Source organism: Haplochromis burtoni, unplaced genomic scaffold (assembly GCF_018398535.1).
Source record: "Haplochromis burtoni strain Fernald_Lab_line unplaced genomic scaffold, NCSU_Asbu1 Contig_264, whole genome shotgun sequence".
Lineage (NCBI taxonomy): Eukaryota > Metazoa > Chordata > Actinopteri > Cichliformes > Cichlidae > Haplochromis > Haplochromis burtoni.
Window position 1 is genome coordinate 447,343 of NW_024582625.1, and position 22,790 is coordinate 470,132.

Here is a 22,790-nt window from a genome sequence, read left to right on the forward strand (position 1 = left end):
GACAAACACTATGAGTCATTGTGCAGCATGACAGCATCAGACTTGTAGGAAACTCAGTCGATAATTCTGTTATCATCCTGCTTAGGATATAGTAATGATCACAGTCATGCTCTGACCTTGAGATCAAGATTTGCAAGTGGAAAATCTTTTAGACCATGATAAACTGTAAAATATGCAATGTACAAATACATGCACACACATAGAAATGCAACATACCGTCTGCTGTTCTGGGTGTATATGCAATATGAGTACGAACAGTGCAGGAAACCAGTACAAATGTGCACAGTGAAATAACACTGAAAAAGATGCATGACTCACATGCATCTGGAGTGTTTCTATCAATGTACTGGTTGAAGTCGAGGAGAAATTGGGTGTTGTTGAGTGACAACTTCAGCTCTTTGCAGTACTCCCTGAAGAAACAGCATTGGTCAGTTGGAATCTCCTGTATAGTATATAGAGGATGTATAGTAAATGTGAGGACCACTCACCTTGGAGCAATGTAGGTATAACCAAATTCTTCAAATCTCTCCTGCTGCAAGGTATCCATTGCTTTTGAAAAACAAAAAACAACCTTGTTTAGGCTCATATTATCAGATATTATATTATCCAAAAATATATTTTTACAGATAAGTAGAATAGGAGCCAGCTGTGTGATGGCTATATGTGAAAGTATTCACTGTGAGATGACATGATAAGCAGACAAACAGAATTTATTTTGGTTGATACACACACACAGGAGTCCAAATTCCATGACAAGCTCCAAATCCATAGCCATACATAGTCACAAGAGAATTAGACAGATATGAGGTGATGGATTAAAGTAGAGAGTGTGAATGGAGTTAGAATGGGAAGCTATGAGAGAATAACTGACTGAGAAATACTTGCCTTCTTGCCCTGTTGTGACCCCAGAGAAAAAGAGTAGGAGAGAGGGGAAAGCAGGAAAGACAAAGGGTGATAAAAGTGAGTTTGTCATCTGACGAATGATGTCATACCTGGGAAAATATGTTGAGATGTGTATATTCCCTACAGTAGGTAATGAAATACTATGCTGCACTGAAAGGATATTAGGAATAATAGACAAACCTTGAATATATAAATAACAGAGATTGATTGCACTTTGTAGAAAAGAACAGAACATAAAACAATGAAAGGTGGGGTAGACTGTGGGAATGCAAGGAAACAAGATGTAAATATAAAACAATATGAGAAAATTTTTCTTCCAGGGTGTTACTTGCTGCAAGTCTGGATTTTATTAAAAAAAAACAGTCTGGTAATTCTTATCGTATAAATGACACGGCAGGCATCAATAGCCATCATTCTGTAGTCTCTTAAAATGAAGAGTTTTTTTGGACATTGCCTTTAAAATATATTGACTTGTGCGGTGCAGTCTGCAAAAACAATTACTGAGCGCCGAGTTTCTTTGGGGTCATAGAAATCTGGTGCAGGATGAAACAATGTCCTTCACATATAAAACATAACAAGCAGATTCATTGTTGCTGTGTCTCTATAGACTAGGAAGGGTGTCTTTATGTCTTTACTTTTCTCTCATCACTTCCTCTACCACAGTATTGGGTCACATCAACAAATATAAAGTTCCACTATATAGATAAAGAAAAAGTCCCACATATATTCATCCACCTTACCCATTGCTTTAAGGACAATTTCTAATATCCTAGAGAACAAGTGAGTGCAGAAACCAAGGTGGTTTCTGCACTCACTTGTTCTCTAGGATATTAGAAATTCTCGATAAACTGGATTAAGGTGGTGTTCTGGTGGTCTGGCCCCAAATGGAAACTCAATATGGCTGTATGGAGAACTTTAGAGTCCAATCTTCCTATCAGTGCAGACTGTGGCACTGAGGCACAGCATGCTACTTTCTTTAACAGGCCTGTAAACGTTCTGACAGCATTTATGGCACAGTGACAAAGTCGTTACGGTAACCGAGGGAGCGATACAAAGGCTGAAAGAGTCAGTCAAGATCTCATCTGTTGGAATAGCTACACCATTGCTTATGCTTTGTGGTGTTTACATCAAAGTTAGCAAAAAATTAACTAAAGCCAGATATGCCAAATCCAGTGCTTTTTTCAGCCACTTTTAACCTTTGACTAAAATGGCCCTCTGTGCTTTGATAAGATAATAAACATCTCAATGCAATAATGCAAACAATAAAGGACAAAAAGGTTTATGCAATGGAAGAGCATCACACAGCAAGAAGGAAACAGAGGACACAGAACAGTGAGTACTTGCCCCAAGAAGAAGCTGTAAATTCCCGGTTCAGAAGCAGGAGAAGAGACAGAAAAAGCTGCATCAGAATCAAAATGCAAGCAATTGTACAAAGAGTGGCACACAGAATGTGTGCATGTTAGCGTGTGCCTGAGCTGTGTTTTCATGATTTATAAGCAACTATTACATTTGCTATGTTCTAGGTGTTAAAAGAAGCAGCCAGTTTGCATTATACAGAGAGCTTTTGGAGCGCAGAGTGAAAAAATAAATAAATCGGCCAAAGAAAAAAACGAACATGGGGGTGGTGGGAGAGGAGTGTCAAGAAGAATGAAGAGTGTGAGGTGAGGACAGGTTTATAGATAAGATAGAGAGACAGAGAAATAGGTTGAGAGTCAGGGAAAACAATCCAGGGTAAGGTACGTCTGCTTAAGGTAGGTCATCACCCTGTTAACAATTTAGGAAAGAAAAGTTGGACTTAACGACAGAAAGGAAGACATAATTGGCCAAAGAAATATTTTTAAAAGTGTAATGTCCAAAAAGAAAAAGGAAAAAAAAACAACCAGTTTGGTAATGGAGATGATAATGAGGAGATGAGAGAAGCCCAAATGAAGGGAGTAAAGAAGGATGGAAGAGTAAAAAAAAGAGATAAGATCAAAAGACCCAGTGCTTGGGCTGGGTATGTGAGAGGGAAAGCATGTGGAAGAGTTTGTGTGGGAGCGAAGGGTGACTGACCAGTGGGTTGCACTAGAAAAGAGAAACTCTGTAGGGATTTGGCAGTTTTGAGGAGTAAATACAAAGGAGTCGCTATGGTTCCAGCTATGAACAAGCAGTACAAAGCAAGTGGGGACACTCAAGAGAAAAACCCAAAGACAGTATGCATGGGGGTAATGATTTGTTTGCATGCTGGTTATCGTCGCTGCATATGTCATACTTACACATGGCTTGTTTAATATCATCCCCCAGTTTAGCTTGAATGAAGTGTTCACTGTATTTAGGCAACACAAGAGCCAGGCTGCAGAAAATATGACCACAGACATCTGAATAAAATTGTACAATAAGTACGAAATTATACATTAAATATATAAAAAATAAAATAAAGGATGCTTTCCAAAGAGTTGTTTTTCCAGAATACATTTATGGTGGACTACACGTGTGATCTCTTCAATGTATTTCTCATTCAACAGAGGCTGGTGTTAGAAACAAGAGAGTGACCCCTGTTGGCTTAGGTACAGCAGCATCTTCCAATATTTGATGTCTCAGTGCTAACTGGGTTTGAGCTTACATTAAACTGCTCGAGCATCCTTAAAATATATATATATATATAATACAACATTTTTTGTAATATGTGTCACCTGTAGTCTGTTCCATTGACTGGTGCCCACGTGTAGGTCCTGATTCCACTATCTATATACCTCTGCAACAGATGGTGCATACAAAAAAGAGAATTCAGAATTGTTCTGTAAATGGTAAAGTTATGTATCAAGCTCCCTTTTAGTTGTGGAAAAATAAATAAATTTGTTACAAAGAAACTATTTTCATCCCAAACCAGGAGCTCTGTCACATCATTAGCACCTCACTTGTGGTGCAAAAATAGTCCAAAATATCCTCACGTAAAAGGACCTTCGTTATAGCAAGCAAGAACAAAAACTGTTTTCTTGTAGCAGGAGATAAAAATGTTTTCTAACAAGTTGTAACTCTTTAAATGTAATAAATGTAAACATTTAAGAAAGCTTGAAATACATATTTATTCCGATGGCTGAATTAATATGTCAATATGGCTCAATCAGTTTCAGTTACAGTACCTGTAGCATTTCTCAGTGCCTCATTCATAAAGTTAATATAATTTTGCATTGAAGATATAATGTAGCTTGTGGCTGGGTTTGCCGATTTTAAAAACTTCCACCAGTTACTGCACTGTAATATGTTAATCCCCTTCAGCATATTGCCTTACCTCATCCTGAGTTTTGACCAGAGTGTTAATGGTGCGCTCTCCTGTTTCACCATCAATCATCATCCTCCTGATCTACACATTGAGACAAACAAACACCACAGTTACACTTTTTAAAAAAAAAAAATCTGATTGACTGATAATAATAGATCATTTTAACAGTTTGTCTCATGGCTTCATATAAACAAGTTAGTCAGACAACCTGGAAAATCACTTGCAGATACTAGGAATAGTAACCTGTGACAGGACATGACATGACAGCATACCTATCTGTATGTTTGTGTAGCAAACTTTGACTTGTGTAAGTGTTTGTTTGGTGGGGATTGACATGCTTCTATATACTACACCTCTATTTTGATGTCGTTCTCCAACTCAGCATCCAGAAAGTCCAGAGTAACAGGCTCCTGAAATTTAGGATTCTGTGGAAAGAATAATATTTCACTCAGAGAGAGGCACAGTTTTAGATTAACTAAGGACAGCTTAATCGATCACACTGACAGGATCAGTGTAATCAAAACAAAAGAGAATTTTGATTTAACTATAGACTTTTGATTAGCTGAGCTCGAAATAATATATTATGAGTTTTGTAATATAAAATTCACTCAGACATATCAATTAATCTAAAGTCTACTGAGCTAATATAGAAAAATGTTCCAGGGGACCATTTTGCAGTTGTTATTCATCATCAGTCTACCACAGATTCCTCTGCATTTTGTAACTTGGATGGACAAGTAAGACAGTTTCATCTACATTTACATCAACCTTTTCAAAGTGTATCACTAAGAATAGTAAAGTCACCAAAAAGAATTATATTTTATTAATGCTGACATAAAAAAAAGGGAAATCTGTCTTGTCTTATACACAGCTTTCTGCAATTTCCCAAAGAGTGACACGTATCAAACTAAAACAATTCTGCACAGTTATCATAGACAGTCTGCTTCACTTCATTATTTTCTGTTAATTTTCTTATGAGCAGTTTAGCTGAATAGGTTCATATTGTGTCACTTCCCTTTGTTTCATTTTCTTAAAAGCTAATTTTATAGTTGTGAGCACTTCTGGTCTTTGGAATTTGGCTCCCACAACTACTTATGTGTCTAAAGGGACTGGGTTGATGTGGTCAGAAAGGCTATACAACACATTATTCCATAATTTTAAAAGGTTTTGTTCATATAAACGGCACAAAAAACCCTAACAAAAAATGTAAACATGTGCAAATATGCATTATTGTGTTTGTGTTTAGATACTTAAACAATGACACAACAACCCTCGGATTTTTTACTTTAATAACATTATTAACAAAAGTGTGCTTTTTAGTAGTTTTGGGAACATTTTTAGAGCACGGTTAAAGATCTACGATTTATGAAAAAACTGTTAAGGAGTAAACCCTTAAGTGGAAAAAGAAGATGGTATAACAGATGGTGTACTACAGTACTGGGTAGGTAGGCAGCAGATATGCATTTAGGTGTTACTAATACGAACGAGACATCAGTTATTTGAGATGTTCTTTTTGGGTCAGTTCATTAATTTTCCTCAACACATGAATCTAGTTAAATCTTGGGAATAAAAAATAAAGGCTAACATATGGTAGCAGTTTGACAGCATATCTGACATCAGACACAGCTAAATCAGATTTGATACAAAGTGACACTGAACTCTATGAATGTCCTCTCTTAAAAACCCTATACGTCTGAGTGGCTTTATGGTGGTATAAAATAGTAGCAGTAATCTTGTGCTTCTCTATAAAACAGCAGTACATGGAATCTGATACCAGCGTGTCCTTCATAGTTCTTCACTCAAAATAAAGGGTTGGGTGGTGAGAGCATAGCAGTGTTGAAGTGATGTTTTCTATATAGATTCTTGCACGGTGGTATACATTGTGCAAGCCGTACTGCAGCTCAAAACACACAGAATTTGACTGTAAAGTCGGCTATGTTGGATACAGAAGAATAACTGTGATTTTTTTTAAGTTTTAAAATGAAGTATGATTTACTGTGGGAAATGCACATGGACAAGAAAAGCAACTAACTAGAATAATCATTTACACTAAAGGGCATCAGTCAAGGTTCTTACATGTAAGTGAAATAAATTGAAGCAAGAAAGGAAGATGACGACGACGAAGCATCTCAGCATGAAAACGAGAAAAGAAAGAATAAAAGATCAAGAGGTACAACACTGGGTGATACAGAATGAAACATCAAACACGAGTTAGACAGGAAAGAAAATGAAGAGAAGGGAAATGGGAACGGTGGATGGTGTGAACGGCAAAGAAAAAAATCAAATGAGACGTAAGGAGTTAGAAAAGAAAGGTTAACAAAGTAGGGGAGCGCTGTATGTCAACAATGTAGTGAGCAGAGATGGGGTGTGAGATCAGAATGAAAACACTCTAGCAGCAGGGTAGGTCTGCGTGATGAATACGAAATATGCACAAACATAATCAAATACAGAGAGAGCTGAGGCAGTGTGAAAGACAGAGAGAGAAAAAGACAGAGAGGGCCCCATCAGTATTCATACAATCTCCCATTCAGACAATAAGCCTTACATACTGTATTTAAAAAGTGTGTGGTGGGCTGATGGGAAAATAGCTTGCTTGAATGCCACGTGAACATGAGGTCATTCAGAGAATAACTTTGATGCTTATGTATGGTTGAGCACAGTATGTGTGTTATTACAGTAAGACTGCTTTAGGCTTCCATGCCTTTTTATGCAGATTTGAAGAGATCTAAACTCATATTGTCACATTACTGATACAAAAAAGCAGAAAACAAGTAAAATGATAAAACAGTGTCTGCTTCTGTGTAGTTGTTCACCTCACGTATACAAGGAAAGTACAAGCAGCCATGGAAATGTTGGAGAATAGCAAATGCAGCAAATACACTCTCTACAAAGGTTAAAAAAATCATATGTCTAATTTTTTGGATTAACTTCACTGTATATTTTTATTAATGTAATGCTGCCATCTTTCAGTTTAACTAAAAATAGTATATGTTTTAAACGACTAACTATTTTTCACTTTTGTCAGAACCAGCCTTGGGATAGAATAAACCCACACTGATGGATGGTGCATAATGGCAAAAACAAACAATATATATAGCAGCAGAGCAATAATCACAAGCAACAGAATAAAGTAGAATGGCTTCCGCATAGGCGATTCAGACAGAATTGCAAACTACTAAAAGGAGCAGTAATACCCTCTGCAAAAGGTGATATTTACCTGTGGTTATTGCTTCTTCATCACTGAAATCTCTTCATCTACAGAAAACACTACATGACTACTTCTGCAAACTACAGTGCATCTACTTTATCTCACCTCATGAAAAGTGACAGCATACTTATTATTGAGTCTGAGCTTCCTGTTACGGATTCTTTTCTAGGAAATTTATGAAAAAAGATACAGAGATACACTTTGATTTCTCTGAAGTTTTTTGAGATGGAGGAATTATTTTTGTTTGTTGAGACTAAAAAGAAAAAAGAAACATACACAAGTTTGCAAAACAGATCAAACAAACACTATATAGCTTTGCAATAAACACAATGACAGAAATACATCAAGATTCATAAAAATACTCAGTGCTGAGGTGGTATAACCTTTTTGAGCCCAGGGCTGCCTTATTTTTCAGATGTTTACTATTTAAAATAAGTGGCTCCATACATGTTTGTCTTAATAATAACAAAATCAGCTTACTATCACCTCAAGAATATTTCAAGGATAAAAGATCTGATGTCTCAACAGGACCTGGAAAAACTAGTCCATGCATTCATCTTTAGTAGGCTTGACTACTGTAACAGCATCTTTACAGGTCTACCTAAAAAATCAGTCAGACAACTACAGCTCATTCAGAACTCTGCTGCTCGAGTCCTCACTAAGACCAAAAAAGTGGACAACATCAGTCCAGCTCTGAGGTCTTTACACTGGCTGCCTGTACGTCAGAGGATAGACTTTAAAGTCCTGATGCTGGTCTATAAAGCTCGGAATGGTTTAGGACCAAAATACATCAATGACCTCCTGACCCAGTATGAACCTTCCAGATCCCTCAGGTCATCTGGATCCGGTCTTTTATCAGTTCCCAGAGTCAGAACCAGACACGGAGAAGCTGCATTCAGCTTTTATGCTCCTTATATCTGGAACAAACTCCCAGAAAGCCTCAGATCAGCTGAAACAGTCAGTTTATTTAAATCCAGGTTGAAGACTCACCTGTTCTCAGCTGCATTTGAATAAAGCACCAAATCCACACTTTTAAGCTTAAATTTTAAAACTTACATTTAACTACTGATTTTATCTACTGTTCTGATTTTATCTGTTTTGATTTTATATACTGTTTTGTTTGTTTGTTAATTAGTTTGTTTGCTTGTTTTAATCAATTTTAAATCATGCTTTTTATTTGTTTTTTTTCTAATGTCTCTGTAAAGCACTTTGAATCACCTTGTTGTTGAATTGTGCTATACAAATAAACTTGCCTTGCCTTGCCTTAATGGAGCTGAGTGTGGACAGTGGATTGATAGCGCAAGTGTGTCTTAAAGGATTTAAGAGTTGCTTTTCTAAAGTTCTGGGCAGAATATAGCCCTTATGGAGGCTCTGAGTGTGTATTTGCCTCTGGCTGAAAGTAGTGAAATGCACAGAGATTTGCTGAAAAGTAGGCAGAGACCATCTGTGAGGTTATTGCTAACTCATAATGGGCCACATCTTAATACATGCCTATGGCAAGAAGCACTAGTGCTTTTCTTTGAGGAATTGTAAGATGAATCGGAGCTTTTGACAGGTCAAAAAAAGCAGCTTGAAAGTTAGTATGCTCGGTGGCATTCTGGTTGCTTTATATGGAAGCGTTTCCTTCATATTTCAGCTTTATATATGTATTATCTAATTTTTTAAAACTAAAACATTAAATTATTTTTATTGAGACTGAATGCAGTAATTGCTACTCTTAAAAAATATTCTTTGCCAAGTCTATATATCTATTTAATCCCATAAGGGGAGAGTGACCTTCTAGCCAATATCTGAGGACTGATGATAGCAAGTCATACTCTAACAGAGGGATAGATTCTCTTTATGAAGACTGATGAGGTGACGTGGTGAACATGGGAAAGTTTGAAAGAAGACCGCACCATATGCTAACCAGAATAATATTTACTGAGTGCAAACAGTTACTGTGAAACCATGATAAATAGATATAATTTAATGCTTTCAGATATGGACCTACTCAGCCACACAAAGTTATGTACAAGATCAGACGCCATACCTTTGGCTGGAGATTGGGGTGCAGCAGCACATATCCATTGGGATCTATGGCAAAGTAGTAACCATTTGGACCAATCTGATGCAAAAGAGGTACAGAGGAAAGGGAATATAATATGTGAGTCCATAAAATCCCGTGATTATGTTAGATTTTTGACATGTCAAGGCACTGTACAAAAGAGCAGCTCCACTGGTCCAAAAACATGAGTACACAATGGAAAAAGGACCAGTAACTGATAACAAAAGCAGTCTTATCAGTGCGTGACCTTTTTTAAACAGACTTGAAAAGAACAAGCCATCTAATGAATCACATCACTCACTAATTGCTCCAGAGGGAAACATCCGAGCAAGTGCTTTACAACTGAGCAAGTCGTGTAAAGTTGCTCCTTTACAACAAACGCATTTGTCTCCATGCATGTGATCACACACGGGTATGGGTGGTACACTCACTGTGAAGCGTGGTGTGAGCTTCTTGATGTCATCAAGAGACACGTCAATTGCCATTACGCCAAGAATCAACTGATTCTGGTGCTAATGGGAAGTATGAGAGAAAAGATAAGGACAGATACGAGCCCTCACGTGATGTGTTCATGCATTCATTTACTATACCTCCTCGTTTCTTTTATCTATGGTCTTGGTTCTGTTGAAGACAGGTAGCGTTCCAGTGATGACGAGACCAAGCTCCTGATCGAGAATAAAGCAAAAGCCCTATTTAGCAATATTCTTGAGCAAATGAGACTGGGAGCAAAATGGATGATTTTTTCATTAAAAAACCAAAAAGAATTTGTAACATAAATTGCAAAATACATACCAGAGCATCAAGGTATACGTTAGTCCACTGGACTTGTTTGGCCTGCTTGTCTGCTAGAACCATAGGTCTTCCCAGGACATCTAGGTATTCCTAAATTGGACACATAACATCATTTAATACTGCAGATTCTTTCAAATAAAACATATTTGTTCATTGTTTAACATTAATTAATGTTAAACACAATAAAAAAAATCACCTGTGTGTTTATTCTGATGGCTCCGATGGATGGAATCTCATAGAAATAACCTGGATAGATGATTAGGAAACAATAGATAGTGTGTAGGTATGAATAAAACACCATGTAGGAGTAAATGATGCAGGGTGTAAATCTGCAGTTTAATTTACTGCATCATAACATTTGATTGTGTCAGCTGAGTTACAAGACACAAATAAATAGATGAAATAACTGCCATCCAGATTTCTTGCTTGTGCATCACTGATGAGATTGTTTTCTGATTAGTCTCACAAGGCTCATTTAAGACAGCCATTCCTGTTAAGATTTCCGTCATCTGGCCAAGGATGTCCTGTGCTCATGCTGTGCCCTTTGAGCATTTCTAGCATGTTTTATGGTGTCCTTAAATATTCCAAGTTAATCATAGAAATAATTCTTCAGTAGAACATAATGTTATCTAATACTAAGAACAGATTAAGCACAGATGCATGCTGGGATCAGTGTTGTACCTTTGTTCGAGCAGGCCATCCACTGAATGGGTCCTTTGTCATAGTTGTGTTGTCCTACTGAGAAGGTGAAGATCCTAACCTGAAGCATAAGGTTAAAAAAAAATCTCTCCATGTTACCTCTTACAATGTTGAAAAACCAACAAAGAAAAATTGTTTTACAAAAAGTTAATGTAAACACTTGTAATTATTAATCAATTTAACACATTTGAAGCTGAACACAAAATAAAGGTGAAATCTGTCTTTGATCATGTGACTTTGAGCATCATATGTAATCTTTTTCCTGTTTTGACATGTTGAAATGTGATGCAACCTTGTGTAAATCCTTGTATGAATAAATGAAATGAGTTACAGACCATTTAGAACCTGTATTTATTTGAAAATAGTACAAAAACAACATGTGAAATGATGAAACTCAAAGAATTTTGGAAAATGTGGGGACCAGGAGAGAATAAGAGAAATAATTTGTCAGACCACGGGAAAGTTTTCCATCTTAAATGAGTTTGGGCTCAAAAAACCTTGAGTTTCAAGTTTTATTATCAAAAATGCAATGATCTGGTTTTCGCATGTTAATCTAGGAGTTTACATTTTTTAGGAAGCATAAAGCAGGAAATGGAAATTTCATACTTTAGCCTGGTTCCTTTGCAGAGGCATTCAGTTCTGCTTTTGTTCATATTTTGCACAGCATCACAGCTATTTTGGAAACTGTGTGAAGCCTTAGTTTCACACCCTCATCTGCCTTGTGAAGAAATTTTCCATAAAGAGAATGTGCACACAGAAAACACAACCCAAAGGGAGTTCCAAGAGGTAGCACCACACAAGTTTGTTGGTGTGTTTTTGTATTATTCATAATGTGTGATGTAAATCGATTTGCTCCCACTTCCACTGCTGAACATAAAGCAAGTCCCCAACATGTTAATCCTTAAATTTCAAAGTATGGCAGAATTAGTTTGAGAAAGTAAGGAATTTATGCAAGTTAACTGTCCTCTATAATGATAGAAACGTGTGTGTATGTGTGTCTTTTGTATACCTTTTTGTCAGCATTATATTTCTCCAATATGGCCTGGGCTCTTTCCTCTCCTCCATCAGTGAACAGCATGATAATCTTGTTGCAGTTTGCTCTGCTCACATTAGTCTATCAAAGAAAATAAGCATGGAGATTAATTATTTGTCATGTTTTTAGCCACATATGCTGTGGGCACATGGATCAATTACTCTTTTGGATAAAAATATTCAGGCATTCACTAAAGCCTTTGCTTTGCATTGTTGCTTAGATAAGATTTTATCTAGCATTTTCATCAAAAACACCCATTTTGGATAATCAATACTCCATGCAACTTAAAAAAATTGTTAAAGGCAGTTTTCTTCTATCCCAGAGAAAGCCTGCATTTTTTTATACTGTTAGGAAGCCTGGGTACTGTAGGAGTCTCAGACAGCAGATTTAAGCCCAGGATCTTCTTCCTTTGCGAGGCAACAGTGTGAACCATTCCACCACAATGCAGCCTCTATCTATGAAGATGACACATATATATATATTATATATATATAATATATATATATATATATATTATATATATATATATATATATATATATAATATATATATATAGACATATATATATATATAGACATATATATGACAATATATATATATATATATGACATATATAGTATATACATGAAATATATAGACATTATATATATATATAATTATATATATATATATAAATATATATATAATATATCATAGTATATATATATATATAAATGAGTAGACAAATCCTACGTTTTTCGCCCAATAGATAAAACCTTTTGTTATGAAGATCCACCTGCTTTTCATATAGTGACATATATTTTTGCTTTGTCCAGCAGAAAAGGTTATGAACAGCTGCTTAGATTCATTGGCAAAAATTCTAAGCATCTTACTCTGAATCCTATCAAATATGCACTACTTCTAACCTCCTGCATTAATATTATTCAGTAAAAAGTAAGGGATGGGATTGAATAGTCAATTTCAATTAGGAAAGTTCATAATTGAGGGAACTGTCCTGGACGTTTCTGTGTGTTAGCTATAATAAGAGGTTTGAAATGTCTAATTACACTGAAATGTGCTTCAGTGCTTCCTTTATTAGCTCCTTTGGCACCGGATAAACTGAACCATCCTTTATGACAGGAAGTGAGACAATAACATCCCAAAATTTATAGCGTCAACAAACCTGACAAAGTGGCACAGATCATGAAAATGTTAATTAAAAGCGTTTTAAAAGCTATTTCACGCAACAACCTGCTGATAGGTTTTGAATTTTCAACAGCAGGCTGTTAAACCTACAGGTGGACTATGAACATTACACTGCTGCAATAAAATCTGCTTCTTGCCAAAAATGCATGAAGAATGTAGATTTATACAGACTCAAATCGAGATTATGAGCTATAAAATTGATTGGGGTGCATTTAAGGTTGGAGCGAATTTTACTTTATTAGTAGAAATTCTAAACAAGGGGGAGAAAACGAGTTACACTGGATCACCAAGACGCACATTTTGTAGTCCATCTTCTGGACATTATTAAGGAGTCGGCAAAATTGCAGGTGCATTTGCTTCTCTTTTCCTGAGTCGCTATAAATTCTCCTTCACACCTTTCTCTGACCTCATGGATTTTTCTATCAGATGAAGGAAATGTGTTCAGGAAATAGCAGTAGGAGGTAATATTTGGAAATGTTCCATCATTACTGAGGTTCTCGTCAATCAAATGTAACATTGCATTATTTCTTTCACTGACCAGTTGAGTTGAGGCAACACATTTAACCAGCAGATGGCAGTAAAACACAACAATCTGAGGCTGTCAACAAAAATGGAGGCAACACTCATTCAAAACTTGCTTTACAACTTGTGCACTCTCTCAGCCCAAAGTCAGACAAAATAACACGTTTTTCTTACCGCAGAGAGCTGCTTAAAAGCAAACTCAAAGCCCTTTGTGTAGTCTGTAATTCCTTTAGCGCTGATGTTCTGCACGGCATCCTTCAGCAGCTTTTTGTTCCTCACGTTGGCTTGAACCAGACGGTCGAAGCACGCCGTGTTTTTCACCAGTGTGTTAAACTGGGTAACAGACAGGACAGGAGTTATGACCTGAAATTTATTCATACACTTATAAGATGTGTGCAAATTCAACACATCATACAAATGCAGCACACGCACACAGACACACAAACACTACCACCTGGCCTTGGCTGTTATCAGGCAGTGGTAAACAGACACATTCATCAAGCTCCACTAATTGCTTCACATCCTCAGAGCTCAACGATTTGGTACCCATGGAAACAAGATTCTGTTATATAGAAACGAGCTTAGGCAACCTCACCGTCTTTTTTTAAAGGTGAGACTTGCTTATTTCCACCTCACAGTGCACACATGCACAAATACTCCACCCCCCAAAAAATGAGGTACGTTTGAGTTTGCTTCAGGAGTGCCTAGGAGTGAGGAGGAAAGGCATTTTTAAAGAACTCCCAATGGCAATAAGTAAAAAGACAGAATAAATTAAAAACACAAAAAGAACTTCTAATGATAGTGCAGGAAGGGCATGGGACAGCAGAGTAGCCAGCTGTCCCATTCCCAGCACATCTATTGTGTAGCAGAACTCTTCTGAAACAATACTGCACCTCATCGATCTCAACTAATCAATGCATCTCTGCGAGATGGCCGATAGGGAGGCTGAAACACTGATGTACAAAGACAAGCAGGGGGGCAAAAAGAGCCCTGACTATATGTCTGCCTTGATCAGTATGTGTGCATGTGTGTCTGTGTGCGTTTCCAGGGAACCAGGCAGCCTTGAAGTTCCTTTTAGAATGACAATAACAGACATACACATCTCTGCTGGACCGGAAAGCAATACAATATTGGCTATGGCACGCGCACAACACAAAACACCAAAACACACAATGGAAGTTCACATGACTGACTGTGTAGAGCAGATGGGAATCTGTTATCACATAATCTATCTAAAGCAGAAGTGAAGAAGGTGGGTCTAGCATGTGGGATGGTGAGGAGCAGAAAGTGAGAGGAAGAGAACGTGTGTGTGTGTGTGTGTGTGTGTGTGTGTGAGTGTGTGTGTGTGGTGGTGTTGGTGGCGGGTGGTGGGGGGCTAAGCACGAATGTGAGGTGTTTGCCTTTTAGAGAATAATGATCTCATAAAGGGTACGTGACAGAGAATTATAGTTTTATCTGATTTAATTACTTTATAAAAAAAAAATAAACACTGCTATACAGAGACCTGTGGAATGACTAAGAAAAAGCCATATTCTTTCATTGTAAGACTGCCTTTTTGGCCCTGCACATGAATGTGAACGCAGCCTACCGCAAATTCCACTATTCTGCCGTGATCCTATTACAACAGCTCTTATATGTGTGTGTGATGGTCTAGGCCTTGGGAATGGATTAGTGACGACACAAGAGAGAAGACTAATCTTCAAGCTCTAATCCCAGCGGACTGTCTTCTATTCTGGTTTACTACTCAGGCTTGCTCACTGGACTGACGCTGGCTAAAAGATTGATGCCAGCAAAACATGGCTGAGCAGGCTGGATAAATGTGGTGGAGGCTTGTGGTGTGAGAGGTGTGGGAAAGAGAGAAGACAAGGGTAAAAAAACAGAAAGAGAGAGAGAGAGAGCAAAAAAGGAAAGGAAGAGAGGCAGCCATCAGCAATCGTCTGACCTGACCTGCTGTGAAGAACGAGCGCGAGCATCTTCCGTGACCAAATGCCAACTTAGTCCCTGGGCTACTGTTAATGAGGAGGGATTTGTGGGTAATATCAGAGACTAATGATTTAGTGACAGGTAACAACACCCTGAGGACCAGACATCGGGCAGTGGATATGTGTATGCATGTGTGTGTGTGTGTCCGTGTGTGTGCATAAATGAGTGAATCAATGACAGAAAGAAATAGATATGGTGAGGGGTGACTGACAGAAGGAATAATGATTTTTGCTGAAACAGGAGGAAATTGACACTGACTTACCATTATGTAACTGATATATTGCAGCAGGAATATTATAAATCCATTTCATTTTGACTTTAGCTGTCTTGTTGTTTTTGAGACCCTTCCTGTTTCTTATACTGACATTATGCTTAGCAAATAATATTGTTGACAGCTAAAAATACAAAACTGCTAAAAAATAGAAATGTAAAAAAAGACAGACTGGAACAATGAAACCAGGTAGCCGTATGATATTACAGGTTGCAAATAAGCCCTAAGAATTATTGTTAAAATTATCAACCAAACTTTAGTTTATGGTTCTTGACTATATAAAATAGGTATACTGCTGGCTTGTTTGAGCCACATAGTCTTAATACTTGTCTAAACTGCAACAAACCTAAATGAAGTTTTTAGTACCTTGATACAACCAGGCAAGTTCTTTGGACTATAGATTCATCATAACTCATGCACTGTACTTTTAAAGGGTTCAAGTTCAAAAGTCATAAAACTGAGTCAAAACTGAATTGGATTTCAGTGTCTCTACAAATCTTTCACCATCTCATTTTACACACACACGCACACACACACACACGCACACCAACAGTAGCCAATAATTGCACATCTTTGCAGAATCAAAAGTCCACCATGAAACCGAATACATTACGTCCAAGACAAAAGGTCCCTCGAGAGAGGAAAGAAAGTCGGAATGGCTGTCATTTGCAAGGAGAACGAAGACAGCTCCAATCTCTATAAAGACCTGTCTTAATAAACACCTCCACAGGCACCCATCTACGCATCACACAATCTCCTGATTGGCTCTATTCAAGTGTAATCACAAGTGTGGAAAGCTTAGAATAGATGGCCAGAGAAAGAAAAGCTGTAGAGGAAGAATGTAATGGAAGTGATGGGTGGGCGAGAAAAGTAAAAATGAAGGTAAAAAACAGAAGGAATAGTGAGAAGAGGAATGTTTCTTGGCTGTGTATAGAAAAGTGGAGGCATACAGTGTAAAGGAAGGGCATTCATTGACACAAAGAGATGAATGGAGGTATATGGTGAAATGCTGACAGGAATTGCATGGCTCAGTGATGAAAAGAACAAATGATGGAGAGAACAAGAGGGTGATAAATGTTTCCTGGGGTTCACTCCACTCAGAGGTGCAGCTTTAATTCCTTTAGGAGCGTTGGGAATGGACATACACAGCCACAGCCACATTTGAGGGCCTAGAGGTGGGGAGGGGCCATGTACTGCAGAGTTTTAATCCTGTACACCAAATAGAGCAGTGGGTATTTCATTAAAGGCCTGTTTCATGGTGGCCAGACCAGAGAGAAATCCATATTTCGTTACTGGTCATCCATCTCTCTGCCTCTCTTTTATTTGTGTGTATATGTGTGTGTCTGTGTATGGGCATTTGTTGTGTATGTGTAAAGATGTATGTGAATGGATACGAATTGGGTGTAAATTCTGACCCCCCGCCCCCCGTCACCTTCAATAAACAGACCACCCAACATTCAGCAAGTGGGCAGTCTAATAATACTCACACTGACTACGTTGACATAGTCATCGTCAGAAAGAGTCTCCAGCATCTCGCTGACAGAGGTCCTGATCAGTTTTAGTGTCAAGCCAGACACACTCCCACTCCTAAAAAAAAAAAACAAGAAAGAAATACCTGACAGCTTCTCAAAGCAATCTGTCTGCTCAGTTCTTGTCCTGTGAGATTTTACTCGATGTAATTAGAACTGCTTCTGCCTTGGGAAATACATTACACTATGTGGCAAAGCTAGAAAGGCATGCATTTCAATCAGGGGAAATCATGATGGATGCAGGAAGGTTATGGATCAGTAAGATTATCAAACAACTCACGCATCCACGAGAATTAGCATATCTTTCGGTGAGGCGGCTCCTTGAATGTACCTAGATGGTCATAAATGAATGCAAACACATTTCTGGACTGAGACACATATACTCTGAGGGCCAACCATTTGCATAATCATTTATGCTGAGAAAATACAATAACACTTTACACACTTGAGTCATATTTTCATTGTCATATTAATATAAGACTGAGCGATATGGATGACATTATGTTAATACCTCAATGGTAATGATTTAAAGATGAAAGAAGGTCAAATCAGTAGCTATTCAAAGCAATCAACAATTAGCTGTTTTTACAAATTATTATTTTTAGAGCAATACAAAATTTTATCACAAAAAAAAATCTTTATTCCTGTAGTGAATACAATTTGTGTGCTGTGTGAATGCACTCAAATTTATACAACCTGCACGGAACAATCAATTAAAGACTAAAAAAATGTATTCACCAAATTTTCACAGTAATAATAATCATAACAATATTCCACTGAAATGCAATAGGCATTATTTGATTGAATTATTTGACTGAATTAAAAAACCCTGCTTACATCTAATTAGCTCTACATGTAAACAATGAAATAGATATACAAAGACACATAATGACATAAAAGTTTAAGTTTTGTATTCTGACTAACACTGTTATCCTTGAGCCAGTTTTCTTACCATGGCCTCCTGCGCACATCGTAGAGATCTATTTTACTAGGGGTCTTACGAGCGTCCATCCAGGGAGAAGCTAAAAGACGAGATTTGAGATGTACTGAGTTTTCATCACAATTAAAGCAGAAAAACAAACAAAAAACAGCACACTGCATACTATTTTGGCTAAATTTCTAATATATTTAACTAATACGGGGCGACCATGGCTCAGGGGGTTGGGAAGCGCATCTGTAACCGGAAGGTCGCCGGTTCGATCCCCGGGCTCTCTGTCCTGGTCGTTTTGTCCTTGGGCAAGACACTTTACCCTACCGCCTACTGGTGTTGGCCAGAGGGGCCGATGGCGCGATATGGCAGCCTTGCTTCTGTGAGTCTGCCCCAGGGCAGCTGTGGCTACAACCGTAGCTTGCCTCCACCAGTGTGTGAATGTGAGAGTGAATGAATAGTGGCATTGTAAAGCGCTTTGGGTGCCTTGAAAAGCGCTATATAAATCCAATCCATTATTGTTATATGATAAAATCATATTGTATTTAGTGTCATATTCTGCTCAGGAGCCGTTGTGTACATACTACATTCTGTGACATAATGACAGGCTTATTGGATCGATCAATTTATTATACCGTCTACATTATAACATGTTTTAAATCACTAAAAATATTTATGAGGGAAAACACGCACAAATTATTTATCGGAGACGCACAGCTATTAGTGAAGGGCACCATAAAAACAAGGAAGTATACTGAGAGTGAGTGACTGCCTTTCATGCATGCTAAGAAGTAAAAGAAAGGATAAATCAAAGCCAATGCAAATTTATGAATATGAGACATAAACTTTTGTCATAAAGCTATAGAGTCGATGATGACAGGGAATCTCATGAATAGAAATAGCTTGGCAAAGATAACACGCATACAAGAGGGAGCAGCAATAGACAAGTGCAGACGCACATAAAGTCAATGTGAGCTTAATTATGCGGACAGTGGATCAGCTGGAGGCACAATCGAAGATTGCAGCGGTCCCAGCTCCAGCTGTACACAGTGGAATATTCTCCCATGTTGCTTGTCTGTGTTTTATTGTGTTATGGTGTGTTAATATCTGTGCATTCCTGGATCATCCTTTTTTGTTACACATTTCAATGGCTTTTTTTCCCTTGCTACCTAGCCTGACCTGTCAACCCAACGTGATGTTTGTGTATTGTATGTACGGTCGGCAAGGTCTATCATCTCGGTTGTGGGCAACTGCAACTGACAAATAAAGGCTATCTCATCTCCTCAATTACTAAGCAGTGTGTATTTAAGCACATACAACTTCAGAATTATATGAACAGACACATAAAAACCTATTCAAAGGCAATGTTTGGGTTGTTGTCCCCCCCCTTTGTTTCCTTACCTGGATAATAGCGAGCCAGGCCAGTGGCACTGCCAAACACCTGCCAGAGTAGGGTTGGGTCATCCTCTCTATTCTTTCTAAACACTTCCTTCAGTTCCTCTGTCCAGGTTAATTCATTCAGCACAATGGTGGCTGGATGAACAAATACACATGAAAAGCTCATTTATCAAAAGAAAGCATGCACATGAAAAAGAAATACGTCATGAACCCACCAACATAAGCAGAATTCAATACATTATATACTCTAATTACATTTTGATTTTGTGTGCAGCTGTAAAATAAACATTTTCATGTCCTTGTGGGTTTTCTGCAATCATCTTTAGAAGGCTTAGCAAAGAGATATGGACAACACAGTTTAACACATTCATTAAGATTCACACACAGGCCTCACTGTCACCCCAGTTGCCCAGCAGAGCACGACCAAATATTTTTCCAGCACAAACAGAAAGCGCTTGCATTAGGCATCAATATCAAGGAATAGTACTCAGACAAGTAATGGCTTTGCACAGACACAATTAAAGTATTTTACCTAAAACCACCAAATAATCTGCATGATTGCATGTGCAGAAGTTTTGTGTGTGTGTGTGTGTGTGTGCATGCTTTTGACAGATAGTGTGTGCTGTGAGAGGCAACAGGCATTATGGATGTAATGACACAGCACCCAGACAGCTCAGAGCCACATTAAGACTGATGATGGATGGAGACACAACACATGCTGCCCCCAACTCTATCTGTCCTCTCTGCCGCTCTTCTTTTTTTTACCATCTTCCACTTTTTTTGTACTTTGTGGCATTGCATATATTTTTTTATGGGACTCTGTACATCTTGACATGTGGCTAGAAGTATAGTGTGCGTGTGTGTAAGCCATATTGCTATCCTGTATTGAGCGTGACGTGTCTCATTGATGTGCAAAGCAAACAGTGTTCATTTGCATCTATTTCTCTAGAGTGAAGAGTTAATGAAGCCTCGGTTGCCAGGAGTGCATGTTTTTCATTATAGAAAGGGAGAGAGCATGAAGCGTGTGCACACACAGTAATATATTTCTCTCATTAATCATTGAATTTTAGAATTTTAAGGCAAGAGTCAAAAAAATACTACTGCACTTGTTAGATAATGATAAAACTGCAAACTATATGTATACTTTTTATTGAAGACTGATTAAGTTAGGCTATTGGATAGATAGCACAAGCCATCTTGTTTTATCCAAACAGCTTGACAGTTAAATACAGCGAGATGATACTCACGTGTACTAGACTGTAAGACGAAATTATGGCACAAGGCAACCACAAGCCTCTAACTAGTAATTTGTTGCTTTTTAATGTCTCCACTGGTTGTGAATATCCCTGAGTTAGTCATAATCTTTAATAAGCTAAACTTCACTGCTGCTTCATAAGGGAAAGACTATCCTCGGGTTGCCCATATTGCCAATGACACTAATGAATTCCCTGGATACACATGTATGCCACACTGAATTCACACCTAGTGATGACATAATCTCATTGGGACATCGTGGGTGCAGTATAATTCACAAAAATATGCAATATGGATTGGTGCATATTTTCCCTATTTTTTGACTGCTTTAATTATCAGTCTTTTCCTTATAGAAGCAACAGTTACACACTGTGTAACAATGAAAGCTAATAAGCAAAAATGTTCTATACAGCTACAGTACAACATGCTCAGTTAAACTGTTATTTATAGTTAGTTTAACATAAGAGAGAGATAACTACAAGACATTAAATTTCCCATCATTACTAATTAAAAGAATAGTTGGATATTTGAAAGACTATAATGTATGTCACAAAATAACCTCTGATATGGAAATATTGCTGGCTAAATATCTAATCATTGGAGATAAAAACCGTCTTTCTTTTTCTAAGCTGCACAAAATTTGCTCACCCGCTACATTTGTTTATGCCATACAAAAGCTATGGTGAAAATTGCCTTTGGATGACAGAAGTGATAGGCAGCAAACTGGAGGGATTTTTGCATCTACACAAATCTGGCACTTGAATTCCAATCACAAGCAGTATTGCCCTGAGTGTGAAAGGTGAAAGATGTCTGCTGAGCTCCCTGTGACACAAGATGACATTACAGTATGTGTGAATTTGTAAATTAGGAATCATTTTTGCAGAAACAGACTTGTGTGAAATTGTTGAATAATAAAAAAAAAACTCGTTCCACAGTCTTGGACAAGTTAATTAACCCAACAGGATTTATTATTTCAATCATATCAAATGCAGTGATCTCTTATATATAACAAAAAAAGGTCAGGTCACCAACCTGTCACAGTGCTAAAACATAGAGAACCAACCATTTACACACACCATTCAGCACTGTCCCTGGACAGAGCCCGCATAGACACGGGTAGAACATGGAAAGGACTGTTTAGGCGTGAGGTGCTAGCCACCACATCATCGCTAGGGACCATAATTTACCAAAAGAACATTATGTTACATTCAGCTTCACTTGAAACCAGTAAGGCCATGAACTCATCAGGAAAATAATTAGTGAGATCAGAGATCACATTAGACAAAGGGTCACTTTCTTATGGATTTCTGCAGCTGAACTTCTTATTGTAACCAGCCTTGCAGAATGCAGATGGAAGACAGTTAAACATTGGCTGGAAACTGGGTCTATCCTTCATATACAGTCTGTATCCTATAGTGCTCTGAAAAAAAGATTTTGCCTCCTTGCTGATTTCGTCTTTGCAATGCAATTGCAAATTGCATTACATCTGACATTAAACAATGTCAAACATGTTTATGATGATGTAACAGTATGGGACTTCTTTGATGGACAACTTGCCAAAAACCCTCCAGTGTGGCTGAATGAAAACAAGTCTGCAAAAAAGCTGGATGAAATTGGTCCAAAGCAATTTGATAGACTCGTTGCTAGGGATGGGTATTGATAAGATTTTCACGATTCCAATTCCATTTTTGATTCTGTTTAACGATTCGATTCTTTATCGATTCTCTTATCGATTCTTTTTAAAAAAGGAGAACACTAAGGTCGATTAGCTTAGAA

General features: G+C 37.7%; 1 protein-coding gene across 7 annotated transcripts in view; it reads right to left on the reverse strand.

Moving 5' to 3' along the window:
* The window catches only part of LOC102313898 (voltage-dependent calcium channel subunit alpha-2/delta-1), an 81,790-nt gene that overhangs the window by 17,439 nt on the left and 41,561 nt on the right, over positions 1-22,790 (reverse strand). For 3 of the 7 annotated variants that reach the window (XM_042227487.1, XM_042227488.1, XM_042227492.1), the window contains exons 7-27: positions 19,764-19,895; positions 18,387-18,456; positions 17,715-17,765; positions 17,393-17,492; positions 13,826-13,984; positions 11,921-12,025; positions 10,894-10,972; positions 10,409-10,458; positions 10,213-10,302; positions 10,011-10,085; positions 9,852-9,932; positions 9,406-9,480; positions 7,479-7,538; positions 4,519-4,575; positions 4,175-4,246; positions 3,576-3,637; positions 3,159-3,235; positions 2,248-2,259; positions 886-894; positions 489-549; positions 319-410 (exon numbers count right to left, since the gene is read on the reverse strand). In XM_042227487.1, coding sequence (XP_042083421.1) covers positions 319-410; positions 489-549; positions 886-894; positions 2,248-2,259; positions 3,159-3,235; positions 3,576-3,637; positions 4,175-4,246; positions 4,519-4,575; positions 7,479-7,538; positions 9,406-9,480; positions 9,852-9,932; positions 10,011-10,085; positions 10,213-10,302; positions 10,409-10,458; positions 10,894-10,972; positions 11,921-12,025; positions 13,826-13,984; positions 17,393-17,492; positions 17,715-17,765; positions 18,387-18,456; positions 19,764-19,895 — 1,569 coding nt within the window. Of the gene's footprint in view, positions 1-318; positions 411-488; positions 550-885; positions 895-2,247; positions 2,260-3,158; positions 3,236-3,575; positions 3,638-4,174; positions 4,247-4,518; positions 4,591-7,478; positions 7,539-9,405; positions 9,481-9,851; positions 9,933-10,010; positions 10,086-10,212; positions 10,303-10,408; positions 10,459-10,893; positions 10,973-11,920; positions 12,026-13,825; positions 13,985-17,392; positions 17,493-17,714; positions 17,766-18,386; positions 18,457-19,763; positions 19,896-22,790 lie in introns of all 7 variants that reach the window. The other 4 variants (XM_042227491.1, XM_042227493.1, XM_042227490.1 and 1 more) reach the window with 3 other exon arrangements.